At 42.4% G+C, this 20,839-nt stretch overlaps 1 protein-coding gene across 1 annotated transcript in view; it reads left to right on the top strand.

Moving 5' to 3' along the window:
• Positions 1-16,237: 16,237 nt before the first annotated feature.
• Positions 16,238-20,839, top strand: part of LOC127597376 (uncharacterized) — a 35,490-nt gene continuing 30,888 nt past the window's right edge. The window contains exon 1 of the mRNA XM_052060364.1: positions 16,238-16,897. Within this exon, the coding sequence (XP_051916324.1) occupies positions 16,270-16,897 (628 nt within the window). The 5' untranslated portion in view covers positions 16,238-16,269. The remainder of the gene's footprint in view (positions 16,898-20,839) is intronic.

Raw genomic sequence — 20,839 nt, 5'->3', positions numbered from 1 at the left:
AAAGGGCTTAAATAACTTGTTTTACAAGTTCTACTCTTTATAAGGAATAAAGTGGTATCCTTTTTGTAATACCATACTGAATTCCATCTTTTTAAAAGCTTTTTTTCTTTGCTTATTTGCATCATGTTTAATTGCACAATATCGCAACAAATTGCATTGTATCGTGTCGGATCGCATTGATTTGAACTTAATGTGTATCGAATCGTATCGCATCGTGACGACGGTGAAACGTATCGCATCGTATCGCCAGAAAATTCCATGTATCGTTTAAGTATCGCATCGCTGGCAGTGGATCGTGATGTGTATCGAATCGTCCTCAGTGCTGAGATTCACATCCCTAGTCGCGGGTCGTTAGTTCGTCCTTGAGCTGGGTGTTTAGCCCGCGACGAAACAGTCCACACAGCGCTCGGTCTCCGTAGCCACTCTGGGCAGCCAAAATCCGGAACTCGTTAGAGTAGTCCGCCACCGAATGCCTCCCCTGGTGGAGTGCAAGTAACCGGCCCTCCGCCTCTCTGCCCCGCACGGGATGGTGGAACACCCGGCGAAACGCCGTTACGAAGTCGTGGAACGAAGACCGGAGACTCGGCTTCGCGTCACTCGTCGCCATAGCCCATGATGCCGCTCGACCTGTCAACAAGCTCATAACATATAACACCTTCGCGGCGTCATTAGCGTAGACGGACGGTTGTTGGTCGAATATGAGTGAGCACTGGTGGAGAAAGTGCCGACACTGTCCGTGCTCACCCACGTAACGTGGGGGGTGTGGAAGCGACGGCTCCCTCATCATTGTGGGGGATGATGCGGGTGCCTCAGGGGTGGTTGAACGAACCCCGGGGGGAGGTGTTCTCCGTTCCTCCGCCCGTACCAAACGGGGTTCGAACTCATCGAACCGATGAGCCAGCATGGAAACCGCGCCGCGGAGTTCCGTAATGGCTTGGCCTTGCTGACTCATCTGTTGCTCTTGTCGGGACAGAGCGGACAAAATCTTTTCTATGTCTGCGGGATCCATGATGGCCGGAGTATTCTGTCACGGTGTACCCGAAGCGACAAAATAATCGCTTCGTGGACAACGAAATAACTGAAAGTGGATCCCCGAAATAGCAGACACAGAAAGAGATTTGTCAGAGAACAAAAGGGGTCTTTAATACAACACAAAAATACCCGACCGGGAGAATAACAAAAAGCGCTGGTCAAAATAAGGACCAGGAATTAAATAAGGAGAACAACAGAAAACGCTTGCGGGAAAATAGCAAGGATAGTCTGTTTGGAAAAACCCTATAAAGTTCACACGAAAGAGAACAACGACGCGCAATAACAGCCACAAGGCTTAGAGGCAACGAATAATCAGTAATCGAAATGGGTGAGAAAATTGGCACGGCGTGGAATACTCCGGCAGTGAGTAGACTGCCAGAGCGTCCAAATAAAGGCTGAGTAATTAATCACAAATGGGTGACAGGTGTGCAGGCGGCAGGCAGGAAGCCTGCCCCCTGCTGGCAAACACGGGACGTGACAGCGAGACTCCATGAAAATTGTGCATAACACTCGGGGGAGTTTGTTCCTTGCAGATCATGATTTGGGATCCCTGGAAAATAAATACCCATCCCCCAGAAAAAAAGAAAACTCAAAAATATGAGCGTACTTTTTACAATAAAAGCACAAGGGTATGTACTGTTCCTACGTTTGAGGTCACTTATACCCTTACCCACCGTTTTATACATGACAATAACATTAAGTTCATTGGAAATACCAATCTTGTCATTGCTGGTGTTTTTTTTTTTTTTTAAACAATACAAACAAGCATTGCTTTTCTTTAAAGCATAAGGATTTTCTGAAGGATCCCGAACTTTTGAACATGAGTGATATGGCTGGTAACCAGTTCAGGACTACACATCCAATGAAGCAATAACAGTAACACATGAGTAACAAAAGCTGTCGTTTGTGCATTACCCAAACCAATTCTGGTCAGTTTGCAGCATTCCGAATGAGGCGGGAGTGCTAGATGATCGGAATTCGGCAACAGGAATAGCCTTACTCTCCAGACTCTGTGTATCCCATGAACACGTGTTTGCGTTTCTGTATACAGGAACAGAATATGCAACTGTCAATCATACCTTCAGCAAATTGGGTACATGTATTCTAATCTCAATATAGCCAAAGACGTTCGGGCAAATAATCTTCCATTCCCCTCTCATTATTATATACTTACACTCAGTTACACAGTACGAAACAAAAGGCATATGGCCAAAACTATTTATTTTTTATCGTATTATTCATGACATTGATTGAAACTCATGCAATAGCAACATTTATTGAGCCAATAAGATTTGTCAAAATTAGCCTACCTGCCGTTGGGCGTGCTCTTCTTCGTCTTCGAAAAGTGCTTCTTGTGGCTCGCAATAGATTATTGTCGTTCATCTGCACCGACAATTCTCGTCTTGCAACGTTGTCAGGTTTGTCCAATTTGACACTCAGGAATAAACAAAAAGAGGAGACAGGAGACTCGATTCTGGTACCAGGAGGGAACGAGGAGAAGAGTTCGGTTTCAGTTCTCGGCACGTAACCCTAACGACTCCCCCTTCTCCTCCTCATTTATTGGGAAAGCTACTACATAGGTGTGTCCAACCTAAAGGGTGGGGGCTGTTAACACAGACTGAACTTGTTTGACTATGTGTGTGTATGTGAGTGCAAATTACATACATGTGTGCAATTGTCACAAAAACATCACGCCGCAGCTGGTGTTGATGGCTCCATTCACTGTTCACCCTTGCTCACTGTTTAGTCTTAACACTTATCTCTTCCCAACCACGTCCTCGGAAAGGTGGTTGCATCCCTAAACTTCCAAACAGTGCACCAAGCATTCTTGATTATAAAAGTCAGTATATAATGGATAAAATGTGAGTACATAAAGAATGTATCTTTATTAAAAGCAGAAGCATTCTTCATTCCAGGCATAGTCAATTAATGATTGCAAGCATAAGCGTTCTTCTTTGCAAGCATAATCAATTTATCATGTCAGGCATAAGCGAATGTATGATGACTAAAAATAATCAATCCAACAAACGTCAAGAGCGTTCCAGACACGATTAAGAACTTCACTGACACCACTTTCGGTGGCAGAATCAGCTGAATTGCCGCTCATATCTGCAGGAGGCCCGCCAAATAACTTCGCTGCGTATGAGACGTCTACTTTCAGCCGATTTGGGTGCCTGACTAATCCGGAATTGGAGCGGATCCCTCAAACGTATACCAAAAGAAATTGTATTATAAAAATGCTTTAGTTACAAAATAAGGTCACACGACCAATAAAGTACAACAAAAAACGTTGGTAACAAAATTACCAGGATAAGAATGAGGGTAATAAAACATTCTTGAAAACAGCAAGGGAAATTGCTAATGAAAAATCACAACAAAATGCTTACAGTGTCTCTTTTATTTATTACATATGAGAATTTTAAATGTTGGTATATATTTTAGCAATCATCATGGATGTTGCCATGTTTGATTTGCTTTCACGGGCCACATAAAATAATGTGGCAGGTCAGATCTGGGCCCTTGACTTTGACACCTATGCTGTATAGCAGGGGTGCCCAAACTTTTTGGACCGAAGATCTACTTTTCGATCAACTAACCTCCCGGGATCTACCCTTACCGACACGCGCCCGCACGCGCACACGCACGCACGCATGAATGCCATGATGAGAAACAGCCTGAAACTGAGGCATGCGATGCACTTTTTCAGCCTGTTAACTATCGTAGCTCACACGCACAGTTTTAATGTGCTTCCCTGAGCCCTCCGAGATTCCTATTCTTTGCCCCGTGCCCTCGGTGAATTGTACACGAAGCAAACTCTGAATGAGAATAATGATGATAAAAGACAGAGCGCTACAGCTCTGATTACAAGCTGCAATTGCAGACTGCTGAGCGCAAACAACTTCCGGTGACGTACTCATGCGCCACCGTAAATTCAAGATTTACCTGCTTTATTTTAATTTTTATTTTGTTTTGTGAAAATGAGACTGATAGGATGATTATGGTGCAGAGTACATTAACACAAAAAATATATATTACTAACATGTACAAAAACAGGGCGGCCCGGTAGTCGTGTGGTTAGCACGTCGGCTTCACAGTGCAGAGGTACCGGGTTCGATTCCAGCTCCGGCCTCCCTGTGTGGAGTTTGCATGTTCTCCCCGGGCCTGCGTGGGTTTTCCCCGGGTGCTCAGGTTTCCTCCCACATTCCAAAAACATGCATGGCAGGCTGATTGAACACTCTAAATTGTCCCTAGGTGTGAGTGTGAGTGTGGATGGTTGTTCGTCTCTGTGTGCCCTGTGATTGGCTGCCAACCGATTCAGGGTGTCCCCCGCCTACTGCCCGGAGACGGCTGGGATGGGCTCCAGCACCCCCCGCGACCCTAGTGAGGATCAAGCGGTACAGAAGATGAATGAATGAATGAATGTACAAAAACACACAAATGTTTTTTTTTTTCTCCTCGGATCTACCTGGGACCTGTCTTAGATCTACCGGTAGATCAGGATCTACCTAATGAGCACCCCTGCTGTATACTATCCACAGTGTTTATCAATCCAATTTTACAAGTGCAAAATCTCCAGGTACTCCGGTATCCTCCCACATTCCAAAAACATGAATGGCAGATTGTTTAAACACTCTAAATTGTCCCTGGGTGTGAGTGTGAGCGCAGATGGTTGTTCGTCCCTCTGTGCCTTGCAATTGGCTTGCAACCGGTTCAGGGTGGACCCCACCAACTGCCCGAAGACGGCTGGGATAGGCTCCAGATGTGAAAATCTGTGTCACTAGCTCACTAGTGTGTCACAGTGACCCCAACTAGTTTACTAGTGAGGAAACATGTGTATCACTAGTTAAAAAGTATAGTGAAAGTGATCCCAACTAGTGTAACTAGTGGATATCTCTACATTGACTTGTGAACATGTTCACATTTTGAAACCGTCTAGTTAATGTGTAAGGTCAAATCGATTGCACCTAGTTTACTAGTTTGAATTTCTGGATTCACTCGTCGACATGTAACCAACAATGGGCATCCTCTAGTGAAATAGCTGCAAATCCTCAGGACAACTTGTAAACTAGTGTAAAACATGCAAATGAAGTGGGTGTGATTCTGAAAAAATCTGAATCCCGATTGGTGTATTTTAACTGCAGATCCAATAGGAATCCTGCAGCCACATTTCTGCCCCACCTCCTCATTATATTTTGTGCAACTAGCTTACTAGTGTGCAGGTTGGCATCCACTAGTTCTACTAGTGAACTGGTGGGGCATCACCAGTGAGCAAGTAACATTTTTGACACTCACTAGTTAGATATCAAGGCGTCAAGGGGCTTTAACTTTTAAACTAGCTACTGTTTTATCCGCCACTAGTAAACTAGTGAGTATTTCAGCTCGCACTTGTTTACTCGCGCAGGAAATCACCGGTCACAAGTTCACATGTTAGAATAATCCATGATTGACAAGTTAACATGTTGTTGAAAATGAATGACTAGTTGGAGTTTGTATGCAACTAGTTCAACATTCGGTGTCACTAGTGTGGCCGAGTGTTGAACTAGTGCTGAAAGAGATCGAACTAGTGTAATAGACTTATGTTTGACCAGCTGGTTCGCCGCCCTCCGGGCGGCTCATCAGCTAGTTCCTGCGGAAGGCTGGTAAGTGGTGGTTCGCCGCCCTCCGGGCGGCTTATCAGCTAGTTCCTGCGGAAGGCTGGTAAGGTGGGCCTTCGGCCCACAAAAGTGTTGTTGCTTGGTTCAACTTTTTGTTCATCTTCATTACTTATCGCGAAAATAAAGAGATGTTTAGCTCTACTAAATAACTAACAATTTCATTGCAATGCTTGTGGGTAGACAACATTTTTTCGCTAAGATGCCCGCGCGATCGTAGTGAGCCACTGCCTGAGCGGCGCAGTGGCGGCGCGCAGCGGCGGCGCGCAGCGGCGCGGTGAAGTAGGTACGTTTTGAAAAGGGACAGACGGAAGGACAGACCGCGTGCGGGACGACGCGCAAAATATATATAGATATCAGGGAATTGGAATAAATGCTCAAATGTCTTGCCATACATGCCCGCACACACACTAACACGCTTGCATGCCCCAACACTCCACACACACATACTTATTTGAATGCTTTCATCAAGGCTATTTTTGGACCATTTTGCCAGCACTCAAAGTTCATTTTTTCCCCCTTCCATCTATTCAATAGTCTTAATTGCATTTTTTTTAACATGCTGACATAACGTTTTGCCGCGCAACAGTTATCAACTCCCTCCTCAGTGCATATCGCACATGCTGTTTGTTTTCCATTGGTCCGTCATGAAGTCTGAATATTTGTTTCTGTACTACAGTAGAATTATCAGGTATATGCATTCTTACTTGAGTAATTACTTTTCTGAGAGTTTTCATTTTACTCCCTACATTTGACTACATTGTGTAAGTAGGGTTGTTACTTTTTTCAATGTCCACAAATGAGGATGCGATTTAAAAAAAATAAATAAATAAAGACAGAGAAGAAGATAAAGTCACCCACAGTTGAGATCTTGATTGACAGATTGATTGGGATCTCTGGGACTTGTAAAGGAGATTAAAATAGACAGAAGAAGAAAAGCGTGAACCCGCCAGCCCTTCCCACGCAAATTAGATTCGCTACCTCAGTAGAAACGTTGACATCTCAACTGAAGAGTTCATTTTTACACTATTGCTTTTAGTTAAACCACTTGTGGGACTGTCTTTAAACAACCGTTTCTACCCTTCCCTGCTTGGAGAGGAAGCTCGACGACACTGATGGATTCTGATGCAACTGATGTATGCATTCTGCACTGACCGATATCTGAGGTGGTTCACTTTCCTGGGGATGTTACGATGGAGAATCCTGCATTGATCCACCGTGCTTCACACTACTAAATGCACTCTCACGTACAACATCACAGGGAGTGTTAAATGTTTTAAATTTAAACCACTCAACCACTCACTCATTGCAGACTGGTCATGCTGCAAGGAGGACCCCACCCCCCCTTTTTTAGTGGGGGTTAGGGGGTTCATTGCCCTTTCAGGGGGTATGGGAAGAATCTGGGTATATACTGTAGTTAATGTTTGCCAACTGTGGGTTTGTGAAGACGAAAACGAAAAAAAGGCAATATTTTTTTCGTTTTTTTGGGTACAAGAGTATGTGTATTTCAGAGTTTGAGTACCACCTCAGTTGTGTAGCTCTGACACCACTGTGTGAGCTGCAGTATATATATATATATATATATATATATATATATATATATATATATATATATATATATATATATATATATATATATATATATATATATATATATAATAGAGTGTGTTAGTCATAGTCAGGAAATTGAGTTCTTCTTTTGGTCCAAGGGGGATGAATACAAAGGTTGTTCGGTGGCGCAGAAGACAGACACTTTGAAATGAAATGGAAATGAGGCCCTGTCACTGATTAAGGGATCTCTGATGCTAATGCATGGTGACCACGCGTGCACCACCGCACACTTTGCGACTGCGTGTCTGTCTGTCTTTCATTTGTCTCAGTTCGCAGCATGGCAGACTTATGTGAGCCTCTAAATCACCGCAGTGCTCACACTTTACCCCATGGCTGCAAGGAGCGGCAAGGGGGAGGGGAAAATGTCCCGTGATGAGAGGACAGAGGCGAGGAAAAGCACAGCTCGCAAACAGCTTACTTTTTAACAATCATTAAACAGAGGGGGGGGGACAATCTCCAGGGATGATTTTGTCACAAGCAGAGCAAGCGATAGAGACAGCTTTTATTGAGACTGACTCGCATGCTTGCTGAAGCCTACTCACTCTGACACAAGACCGTAAATGAACTAGTTCACAACACTTTTAAAGGAGACATCCTTCCATCCATTTTCTATCCTGCTTATCCTTATTAGGGTCGAACGGAGTCAATCCCCGCTGCCCCCCCACCCCACCCTGAGTACTCAGGCTTCCTCCCTCAGTGTAAAAGCATACGTTCAGTTCAAGACTACTTTGCCCAGACATGTGAAAGTGAATATGAAAAATTATCTGTCCACAAATGACAAAAGATTGACTGGAAACCAGTTCAGGGTGTAGTCAGATGGGATGGTCTGCAGTTAGTAGAGACATCATAGTAATTATCTTTTTGTTTTTTGATAGTTTTTTTAATCTGAGTCACTAGATTTTGAGGATCTGCAGATACCAAGTCCTGATTGGCAATGCCTTGAGGGTGAGGCCCAACCCGATGCCCTGTGATTTTTAAAAATTTGGGAAAAAAATAAATGTTTTTACCTGATATAAACCATCTGAAAATTATGATTGACCCAGATTTCTGATTTGAGCAGGACAACTCCAGCAATTACCCAAATGATGAGGACTACAGAAAATGAATGGCATGATTGATTCGCTTGTCAGGGAAAGCAGAACGACCAGTAAAAGAAAAAAAAAGTTATTCGGAAAACATGAAAGCCCCACATAGAAAGACTCCTGAATGTGTGTTTAGAGTGCTCCAAATTAGAACCAAACCTCGTGCTAAGAGTGTTAAGCACTTTTTCATCTGGGTACAAATGAGCTTTTTTTCAAGATGGGATACATTCCCAAATTGAATAATAAGATTCCCGTAATAAATACATTACATTTTTTAAGGCATCTTTCAAGCTTGCAGCAAACCGCTGACTATTAAGACAACCATAGCAGCAGAATAAAAGTGGAGACACCAATCAAAATGAAGAGGCCTGTCTAAAAAGTGGATTTTTAAATTGGATATGAAGTTCATGTTCCTGATGTCAGAAGGGAAGAATCTCCAATGACAAGGACAAGAGCAGCTGAAGAGTCCCGATCTCACGGGAAGAGTCTGAGTGGGATTTTTAATGTGGAGTAGGTCAGACACATTAAGTGGCCGAGAAGGTGTGGAGAAGAATTATATAATCAAAGCCAGTAGAAAAGTAGGAGAACAGGTGAGAAATGATTGGTGGACGGTGTTCTGGAGCATTTGGAGTTCACAAATTAGTTTGGACACCAAAGAGAAAAGAAATCCAAATGGGATATTACAGGACAGCAGCACTGTTCGGATAAAATATTGGGCGGGGGCGATTGATATAAGGCAGACCGGATAATGTTGTTGATACAGGTGTGGAATGACAGAGGCCTGTTGAGGACAAAGCCCAGTCTCCTCTTAACAGATGAGTTGTCACTGGTGAGGGTTGGATGTCTGGTGAGGATGGATTCGGAACCGATGAGGTCAGTTTTCAGGGTTTCAAAAATGGTTAATCTTGCCATGCCTTGAATTGTGTACAGACTGTATTAATGTGTGTGACCGTATTAATGTTTACATGGGCCAAAATTCAATTCAAATCTCAAGTTACTAGAGTTTCATTCAAACAAAATAATTTGCTGATACATACTTTCGTTTGGTGACGGTGACTAAATTATATAAATCAAAATAAAACAGAATACTGAATTAGATTTTTCTTTAATTGTCCATTTAATCCTCATGCCGATTCATTTTGACACATGAGAAGGCAGAGCTGGCAATGTTAAGGTGCTCTTGAGAATGTTATACCAGGTAAAAAAAATGGAAAAAAAGGGGTTTGCACAACTACAGAAGGTCATTGATGACATCAAAGCATATGCTTGTAATTCCACACATGCAGGAGTGCATATGCTCCCTGCAGAGAGAATGATGGAACATTTATTAGCATAAAAATCTTGTGAAGTTCAAACATCAGAGGCCTCATTTTGACCTGATCACGAATGTATGCGCTTCACCTGCCCATCACATGTCACAGCAGAAGTGAATCAGAGTGGCTGCTGAGTCTCAAATGAAGCTGACATTTAGTTCTATAGTCTGGAACTAATTTCAGTCCTGCATACACTCCATTCATTGATCAATGGAAGAACTATGTTTAGGGAGGACTGGTTCTTTAACAGAGTGCCACTTCATTTTGTAGTTGACAATGGTCGAAGTAGAAGTATGTTGTACCTTAAGCGCGTTGAGGGGCTCTATTTCCTTCGCCGAGAGTACTCAAAATGTGCAATTAAAAAAACTAAAACTTTATAAAACTATAAATCTAGATAGTAATACTTCCATATATCCTCTCCAAAGTTGTGCAGGTGAGAAATACAGCAAAAACCCCTAATCACCCCGAGGAACCAAATTGCACAGGTTAAAATGGTACTACCGAAAAATCTGCACAGAACACGTTCAAATGAAACCACTCGAAGACGAATCTAAAAGCCACTGATCTTGTGCAGGTAGTACATAAAACTACTGTAAAAGTCATATCATGAATGTTCTTTGTGGCCCTCGGCGAAGGCGGACGCTTTTTGCTCCGACCCACCTCCCCTTACTCTTCTGCTTGCTGACTTTGTCAAACTGTGCTGTCTTCTGTCTTGATTTGGCATCCGGGCGGATTTTTTCCTCTGTAAAACGAAGCATGAAAGTCGTCATCTGGACTCTCAGCAATATGGACAATTTTCTTTTAGATGAATAGAGTAGACGATGGGGAGCCTTCTTGCCTCTGGGACATTTGCTACTGGGTATATTCAAGAAACTTGGCAGAAATGGAGACAGGTTTGCCTGACATTACTGTCCAAAGAGGATATGGAAGACGTGCAGTACATCATTGGCCTTCTGATAACAGGTATCCTGCTGTTCAGTGTTCCCTGTTCTGTTGCAAAATTGCTCCTCAAACCCAGACTCATGCATTGACTGAACTCAATTGCAAAGTGAATGCTGTGTTGGAGTCGCTTCGCAAAAAGGAAAAGAATGAGGAGTAGGTGGGCCGACCTGGAAAATTGATTGATTGATCGAGGATTCGGCAAATTGATACCATTGAGAGTCTCAAGCGAAAGACCTTCAACGCTGTTAGAAAATGTGGACAGGTTGTTGCCAAAACAATTGTTATCTGGACTTTCCACTCTGGAAAAATGTGCTCAGATGACTAAGGGCACCTTGCAGCTGCAGGTGCCGTGAAATGTCAATGCCTCCGGAGGAATCCTACTCCCTCCAGCTCCACCCCCGTCATGTAACTGGATTGACTGAACGCTTCATCGTTGAGCTGCTCGTTGGACTGGTTGTGACGCGTTCCTCCACCTCAGCCCACCACCCAGTTCATTACCTTTGAAGTCTCAAGATTTGTTGCACTGTCTTTTAAATGTAGGCTACACGTGATGTTTTTTCCCCTCAGACTCCAACCATCCTCCCATTAAAGGAGAATGATAAGGGTTTGACAATGTTTTTCCCCCTTCTCTTCCTGTTTTTTCTCACGTTTAAGATATCAAGGCACTTAATAATGAATCACCAGGCTTCCCGTTCTGTTTCTCCGCATTGGTCCTTGTTCTCATGGTTATGTTCCACAGGTTATCTGGTAATGGGTTGTAATTGAATTGAATTGAATTAAATACAACTTTACTGTCAATTCTATCTATCTATCTATCTATCTATCTATCTATCTATCTATCTATCTATCTATCTATCTATCTATCTATCTATCTATCTATCTATCTATCTATCTATCTATCTATCTATCTATCTATCTATCTATCTATCTCTCTATCTATCTATCTATTGACCCTATTTCAAAGTTGCGCAGATGAAAACAAGACTACTGTACAGATGCTTTGCAGCCAACAAAGAATTAACAAACCCCCTAAAAGTCAGCAAGTGAATATAAAACTACCACATAACCTCAGGAAGTTGCACAAACTTCAAGTGTGCGACAAATCTAAAAGAAAATCTAATAATAAAAGCCTAGGTCCGTATCGAAAGTCCATCATAAGAAATATTATCAGCTAATTAGATCAACATTTGGTATCAGTGAATGTAATTTAGATAGTAATCTGACTTTTCTAGCGTCGCATCATTTCACTCTATCAAGCTGTCTTTTCTGCCTGTATTCACCATTTATCCAGGATGGCTTGTTTGCTAAAAATAAAAAATAAAATAAAAAAAAAGCCTGAATTTGCTTTTTATACCCAATATGAAGACGCAGCAATCATGTCAAAAGTGGATTGTTTTCAAACTCCTTCCTTGTGCTTTGGGGAAATATTGAAAGACAATGTAAGCCACGTGACCCATCTAGACACGTGTTTGGCTCAATAGTGCTAAAGGGTGACACTGCAGGCTCCACCATTTCTCTTTGGGATCCCCAGGGAAAGGGATGGGTGGCTGACTGAACAACAGAGTTGGCGTTTTTGCAAGGTATTGATTCGCAAACATGGTTTACATTTACACTGTGTCAATTGCTTTAAAAACAGGGGCCAATTTTATTGTATTTTTCTTTGAACCTTATATATATATATATATATATTAGAGCTGTCAGTTTAGCGCGTTTTTATTGGCATTAATTTAAATGAATTTTAACGGGATTATTTTTTTTCTCGCGAGATTAACGCGGCACACGTCACAAGCGGATGTTACGTTGCTCTATAAATACACCAGAACAAAACAACAAGCGCGCTGCAGAAGTCCACGCCCATGTCTGTTTTGCCAGCCATGGCAGCGCGAGACACCGAAAACTTATACTTAAAGAGTTTATGAATGGAAAGTTTACTTTTACAAAGTTGACAGATTGCTCCACTGACAAGATCAAAGTTACCTGTACTTCTCTCTCTGTGTATCATACAGGTAGTGATGTATGCCACTGACACGATTGTTACTTGTTTGGAACTATTTTGTGTGGAAGGTTACAGCGTTCCGTGTCCATATAAATAGAGCGGGTGGAGCTTCTCTGTGTTCGTCTGACAGTGACGGTGCGCAGAGGCGTGACATGACAAGTGACAACGAAAGTTCAGCGCTGCAGTGGTAGCGACCTAGCGAAAATAAAACGTCTCCAGTGTTGTCATGGAACCAAGTGTAGTCATCCGAAATGAGGTAGACACAAAAACCGTAGAGAGACTTCCGTGCAAGAAGTACCAACATAATCAACATAGCCTGACTTTGTTAGGGGGAGTGAAACCCCCCTCTTTCAGAATGGTTTGCCCCAGTAGCACGGGGGAATGCTTGCGCTTGTTTGTACGGCCGGCAGTTTTGAATACAGCGCACATAACGAACACTTGTGTCCGGGGTCTCGTTATTCTCCAACAAACATACAGAAACAGACTGCTGTGTTGAAAGCAAACTTGAGAAAAATGAAGTATGCAACCATGGTTTAAATCCACTATAGGCTGAGTACTAGTTTACATTAGATGTGCACTTTATAATGTTATATTGCTCTGTTTTGATTTCATTAAAAAAGCTGTTAAAGCAGCTGTTGTGTGACAAAATATTTTTTTTCACTGTTGTTGATGGACAGTAATATTGTGTGAGATTATGTGTGAACAACTGCTCCAAGTGAAAAATGTTCATGTAAAATTGAAATTATTTCAGTAAATATTTGCATTTGGCACATAGAAAACTGATTCATGATTCCAAGTTAATGAGAGCATTAAAATGGGGAAAAATAGGACAAAAAATGTAAAAGGACATTCAGAAACGATAAAAAATATGTGAGTAATCACGATTAATTTTTTTGTTCATTTGAGTTAATTATGACAATTGCATTTTTAATTAGATTAAATATTTTAATCGTTTGACAGCTCTAATATATATATATATATATATGTCTATATGATGTGTGTGTGTGTCTACTTTCAATCACTCGAACTCTAATGAGAATTTTGTAGGGCAAAATAATCTATAAAATCTGTATTTGTTTTCACAATAAAGAAGAAAACTTGGAAATTTGGAATAAAATGGCAACAGGCAATTCATTTTTCGAAAGCCACATATCAAAATATGAAATACAGGTTGAATGCAAGGGGGCTCACCCTCTATCTGTCATTTTGATGTGGAATATTTTCTAGTAGGATGAATGTCTTCATAAAACTCAACCATTCTGCCTGTGCTTGGCCATGGCTCAGCTCGCATGAGATGACTTTCGTGCCACTGCCCTTCGTCATGCATTCTGCTGGTCACATCCTTCTTACGATAATCAGCTCACCACTGGCGCGAGTGTGTGGGTAGTGTGTTTGAAAGCATGCATGTGTGTGTACATGTGCATGTAGCCGCGCAAGCGTGACGGTAATACTGTACTACCCATTTGCTACATGTTTTCTTTTCCCCACAATCATGGGCTGTCTGTGTTTGTGTATGTGTGTGAGTTTCATTGACGTTTTCTGCCCCGGTGTGTGCACAGCACAACTGTTGACAACAAACAGAGAAGGTGATGGATTTCATTCAATTTCTTGCTTTGCATAATTTTCCTTTTTACAATCGGTGCATATGAGAGGGGGACAAACATGCTTTGGTGTAAGCACATTTTGTGCAATCTTACAAAGGCTTGCATAACATTACTTGTAAAATAAGCTGTAAATTGGGTAATACATTCCAAAACTCACGCTGAACTGTGGGTGATTCAGTCAATAAAGTTGTGCAAATGATCATTTAGATGAAAATAATATGATTATTTTCACAGTGTTAGAAAAAGAAAACTATTAGAAAAAAAACAAGATGATTTTGGAACTAAACTGCAACTGTTTTCAGTGCGGCGTGTTCTTGTACATTTTAAATAGGAACTACCTCGTAAACAATCTTGTTCTGCTGCTTTCATCCCACTCTTTATAGCGCGTGATAATATAAATTTAAATTGTTTCAGATCTCCGTTCTACTTGCCTTACTAAAATCTTACGAAAAAATAATCAACCACCAGCTTAATATCTTTGCCGTCTGGCTTTATTTCAGGACAAATCATTATCTGTGCTTAGCTGAAAGTAACAGAAACGTACCACAAATCTAGCACCACAGGTATATTCAGTTTCTTCATGAATTTGCTATTCAATTTTTGAGCTGCTGCAAATATTTGGGATCTGGTTTGACTGATATTATATTGTGCATTTCTTTCACTTTTCGGACGATATGTTTTTTTTTTTTTTTTGAGCTCGCGGTGCTGATTGTCCACATGTTATTTTATAAATTGTCAAGCAGATGCACTGCATGTCTTTTACAATTGCAAATGATCAATGAAAATGACATACAAAATAAAAAAATCTTGTTACAGCTTGGTAGGCTTTACAATAATATTTGTATGTATTATCCTGTTTTTTTATTCATAACCATGTTTTTAAATCTCATTAAACCCCAAAGTTACAGTGGCATTCAGTCACACAAGATGGCTATGACTGTGTGTGTGTGTGCGTGTGTGTGTTGTCCTCAGAAAATTATTTTTCTGCTCACTTCATTGTTGGAGCACAGAAGGAGCAAATAATTGGGCCAATTTGACACAGGTTGTGGAATTAAAATAAGGCTTTTGTTGAGGCGTTCAAATGAAAGCCAACAAGTCATTCAGCTCATTCATATTTTGTTCAAAACTCAAACACACACACACACGCACACAGACACAAATCACAATTCCAAACTTTAATTTAATTCCAAAGCAGTGGATATGCATCACATCATCATTCTCCAGTATATCCCGGCTAAGCCTCGTTGCTTTATTTGTGTTTTTCTTCCAGTGGTCTCCAGCTGTGAGGTCAGAGAAGATGAGCTGTTGCTTCAAGACACTCCAAAATCCAGTCACACGTTTACACCTACTCTCAAGGCCAGTAATTGCTTCTGTCCACAGTTTGCTTGGCGTGTGTGTGTTTGTGTGGCGTGTGAGAGAGAGAGAGAGAGAGAGAGAGAGAGAGAGAGATCGAGAGAGAGAGAGAGAGAGAGAGAGAGAGAGAGAGAGAGAGAGAGAGAGAGAGAGAGAGAGAGAGAGAGAGAGAGAGAGAGAGAGAGAGAGAGACTTACGTGTGACAATATGCTCAATGTTGTGGAAAGAATGTCAAGTACACTTGGCGGTGATGTGTTACCATGTTGGCCCCAGCCCAGCTGTGGTGGGGGATTAACCTGGTTGTCATCATATTAATTAGTGTTGTCATGATAATTTGAGTCTCCATTGCGGCATGACTACTCCCCCCCCCCCTCCTCCTCAACACACCCTTTGCCTGTGCAGGACACATCTGGAACATCTGATTGCCTCACAATTGAAATGAATAGAAGAAACGCTGTCATCACAATTGAACTGCAGAGTATAAACAATATCATTGCTGGCCCAGTGAGATATAAAAAGAAATTAGCATAGTGTAATAGGCGCATACACGGGCGGAAGCTCACGAGTAAACAAATTGTTTGGGTCAGTGTTGTTATGTGTGGCTTCAATTAGATTACAATGTTATTGGATGTGTAACTTTTGTGTTTTACGGTGTTTTTACGCTCGATTGTTTTACTGTTTCGCATGGAATCACGATCATCATCTCACAGTCATTCCACCCAGCCCCCATTCAGGCCTGTCTCGCACTCTCAACTATCTTCGACTGTTTCGTCCCGGCGTCTCAGCGTCCTACCTGTCAACCTGTCGCTCCTCCATCGACCTGTCAAGGGTCTGCTCCAGTACTCGTTGGCCGAGCTCCTTCGGCTCCGCTTCCAATGGCTGGGCCCTCCTCCTGCTCTACACCGGCTCCCGGACATCGTTCGCTTTCCTTCCCGGAAATATATTCATCGTGGGTCTCGTCGGGGCTTCTGCCTCAACCGATCCAACACCATCGTCTCCTTCTGGTCTTCCTCCCGTCGGCCATCCAGAAACGCCGGCCGATCCATCGACCATCGTGCGTTAGCCGGCTTGGCTAGGGCGGCTAACGGCCCCCGCAGCAGCGAGACTGCCGCCGTCAACTTCGGGCTACTTAACATCCGTTCGCTTACTGGGAAGGGTAATCTCATTCAAGATATCCTCACGGACCGTAAGCTTGACATTCTCTGCTTGAATGAAACCTGGCAAACTCCCGGGGACTTCTCACAGTTGAACGATTCCACTCCCCCGGGATTTGTTTACATTTCCAAGCCCCGCGATTCTGGTCGCGGAGGAGGTCTCGCGATAGTATACCGCGAGAAGTGGAAAGTACTTTCGGTTTCTCTCCCGCCACTTTCCTCCTTTGAATGCCTTGCCTGTCAAATATCCGGACCCATCCCCACGATTATTGCCACAGTGTACCGCTCCCCCAAACCCCACCGCGACTTTTTAAATGAAGTGTCTACTGTCCTCACCCATCTCTCCTCTCTGTCACCAAATGTAATAATCCTGGGAGATTTTAATATACATATGGACAACACTGCTCTTCCTCTCACCATTGACTTCACTTCTTCAATTAACAGTCTTGGTTTTGATCAATTTGTAGATTTTCCCACACACATCAAAGGTCACACCCTGGATCTGATCTGCTGCTCTGGTATTTCCCCCTCCAACTGTACTGCTGACGAACTTCCAATAACGGACCACTTCCTTATCTCATTCAACATTACACTCCAGCTCTCAACTGCCAAATCACCCCGGACCATTGTTTACCGTAATATTAAAGACATTAACATTGACTCTCTCACTGCATGGCTGACCACCCTGACTCCGGACATTGACTCCACTCCTGATGATTTGGTTTTCCAATACAACTCTGGTCTCACCAGCATCCTCAACACGCTCGCCCCTGTCAAGTCCCGCTCTGTCCTTTTTACTCGGTCTGCCCCTTGGTTCACCCCTCATCTACGTTCCTTGAAATCCCAAACCCGGCAGCTTGAGAGACTTTATAGGAAAACCGGCCTCACTGCTCACAAGGACATCTATGCAGCTCAGCTATCCCTCTACAAGGATTCCATCTCTCAAGCAAAATCACATTACTACTCCGGACTCATCTGCTCCAATGCTGGAAATACTAAGACTCTCTTTTCCCTTTGGAACAGAATCACTCAACCTCCTGACTCCCTACCACCTCACTTTTACTCTCGTGACACCTGCAATGCACTTCTCCTCTTTTTCAATGAAAAAATCAACAGAATCCACCAGCATCTGGGCTCCTCTGTACCTTTCCCCTCATCTGAACCTCTCACCCCTTGCAAACTGTTCTCTTCTTTTGAACTCCCCCATCTCTCATTAATTTCAGACCTCATCATTAAATCCAAGACTTCCTCCTGTCAGCTTGATCCCCTCCCCACAGTTCTGGTCAAATCCTGCCTACCCTCTCTGCTTCCCTTCATCTCAGCCATTATCCATTCCTCTCTGTCGACTGGAATTGTTCCTGTGCTCTTCAAAACTGCAGCTGTCACACCAATCCTGAAAAAAACTGGTTCAGATCCCAATGACTTCAATAACCTACGCCCCATTTCCCATCTTCCCTTCATCTCGAAAATTCTGGAGAAAACTGTCGCCTCTCAGATCCACTCCCACCTCACCGACAATAGTCTTTATGAACAATTCCAGTCCGGCTTCCGTCCCCGTCACAGTACTGAAACAGCCCTCATAAAAATCACAAACGATCTTCTCATGGCAGCAGACTCTGGCCTTATCTCCATCCTCATCCTCCTTGACCTGAGTGCAGCCTTCGACACAATCTCTCACCCCATCCTCCTCAATCGACTCTCTACCATAGGCATCACCAACACCCCTCTACATTGGTTCCACTCATATCTCACTGGCCGCTCTCAGTTCATTCAAGTTGATTCTTTTACTTCACAATCCCTCCCCGTTTCTTCTGGTGTTCCCCAGGGTTCTGTCCTCGGTCCGCTCCTCTTCATTGTCTACCTCCTTCCACTCGGAAACATTTTCCGCAAATTTGGCTTACACTTTCACTGCTTTGCGGATGACACCCAGCTCTATCTCTCCAGCAAACCCGACGCTTCTCTCCCACCCTCGTCCCTCTCTCACTGTCTCTCAGAAATCAAATCTTGGTTCACCCACAATTTCCTCAAGCTAAACAGCAATAAAACTGAACTCCTACTCGTCGGTACCAAATCCACTCTAAACAAAGCCGACAGTTTCTCCCTCACAATTGATAATGCCACTATATCACCTTCCCCCCAGGTGAAGAGTCTGGGTGTCATCCTTGACAGTTCACTATCCTTTCACTCCCACATCAATAACATTACCCGGTCCGCTCATTTCCACCTTCGCAATATAAACCGCCTCCGTCCCTCACTCACTCCGCACACCACCGCTATCCTTGTTCACAGTCTCGTCACTTCCCGTATTGACTACTGCAACTCACTCCTCTTCGGTGTCCATCAAAAATTCCTCCATAAACTTCAACTTGTTCAGAATTCAGCAGCCCGGATCATCACGAGAACCCCCTCCTTCCATCATATCACCCCCATCCTCCGACAGCTCCACTGGCTTCCTGTCAAACTTAGAATCAACTTCAAAATACTTCTCTATACATTCAAAGCCATCCATAACCTTGCGCCCCCCTATCTGTCAGATCTTCTTCAAATCTCCATTCCCTCTCGCTCACTCAGGTCCTCATCCTCCCTCCACCTTTTTCTACCCTCTGCCCGTCTCAGTACAATGGGGTGCAGAGCCTTCAGTCGCTCTGCCCCCAAACTCTGGAACTCACTTCCTCCCAACATTCGTAATATTGACTCTTTCCTTATTCAAAACCCAGCTCAAAACCCACCTATTCAGACTTGCCTACCCGCCTTAAATCTTTCTTTCTTTATTTATTATTTTATCTGTGTTTTACTATTGGTCTTGGCTGTACAGTGTCCTTGAGTGTTGTGAAAGGCGCTTACAAATGTGATGTATTATTATTATTATTATTATTATTATTATTGAGCAAATTGGAGTAAATGGAAAACAAGATGAATAAAGTTGCTGGATTTTATTTACATACATTATTCATATGAAGCAGTCATAGGGTTGCACTGAAAGGAAAGATGTTCATACTGTGAGAATGAGGTCAGAATATTAAATTGAATCAAGAAATGTTTTTTCTGTCTTAAAATAAATGTTAATTTGAAGACGTGTATTTTTGGGGGGGCGGAGGGTCCTCATAAGGACTCATACACATCACCCACAACCCCGCCCTAGGAAATACTGATTTTGTACTTGTTCAGTTTTAACTTCAAACTTGTAATAGGATATTTTTCTTTAAAAATACACAATTTCATCCCTAAAAAGCTACTTTAAAAATATTTGGGGGCATCATTATTCTCTAGCTATGTATTTTTATAACTACATCAGGCCGCTTTAAAAAGCTACTTTAAAAATATTTGGGGGCATCATTATTCTCTAGCTATGTATTTTTATAACTAGATCAGGCCGCTTGATGGCTTAATAAATCATGTATTAATAACATAATTATGATTTCCTATTCCTCCTACTGATGGGAATTCCGGCTCCTTTTAGAGAGCCCCTCGGCTCCCTAAAAAGAGCCTGCTCTTTCGGCTCCCAAATGGCTCCTCAGTTTTTTTGTTGCTCCTCAGTTTTTTTGTTGCTTAAATTAATTTAATACCAAAAGTAACGTAATGTTATGTGTAAAATTAAGTACTAATGCAAAAAATAGACATTATATCAAATATTTATTATTTATATTATATACATGGAGTACAACATGGAGTGCTACAAAAATAAAAACAATGAATGTGTATATTTATAAGCTTTTAACTATTTACAGTAAAACAACATAAGTAAGCTTTGAATACCACACAACAAATTATACATTAAAATTTGTAAAGCAAAAAGAAAAAAAGCAGCATCCAGGTAAAGGTTTTAGCTTGTCTTTAGCGAAGATTGGCATGAAGAAAAACCAAGTGCCTCAGTTTGAATGGCTGATCTTGTTTCTCCTCTCTGTTAATATTTGCCCTGTTTTGGAGAAGATTCTCTCTGAGGGGACAGATGTTGCGACAACACACAGCCAACACAAAATGGATGAAAATCCCTTGCAATCATTTTACCCAGTTCCTCGTCAATTGTGTTCTGTTTTGCTGGTTTTATAGCTTTTTGCATAAAGTGGCTCATAGAGCTCTGGGTTGTACATTTAGGCAGT

Source organism: Hippocampus zosterae, chromosome 3 (assembly GCF_025434085.1).
Source record: "Hippocampus zosterae strain Florida chromosome 3, ASM2543408v3, whole genome shotgun sequence".
Lineage (NCBI taxonomy): Eukaryota > Metazoa > Chordata > Actinopteri > Syngnathiformes > Syngnathidae > Hippocampus > Hippocampus zosterae.
This window is presented reverse-complemented; position numbering and strand designations above follow the sequence as displayed.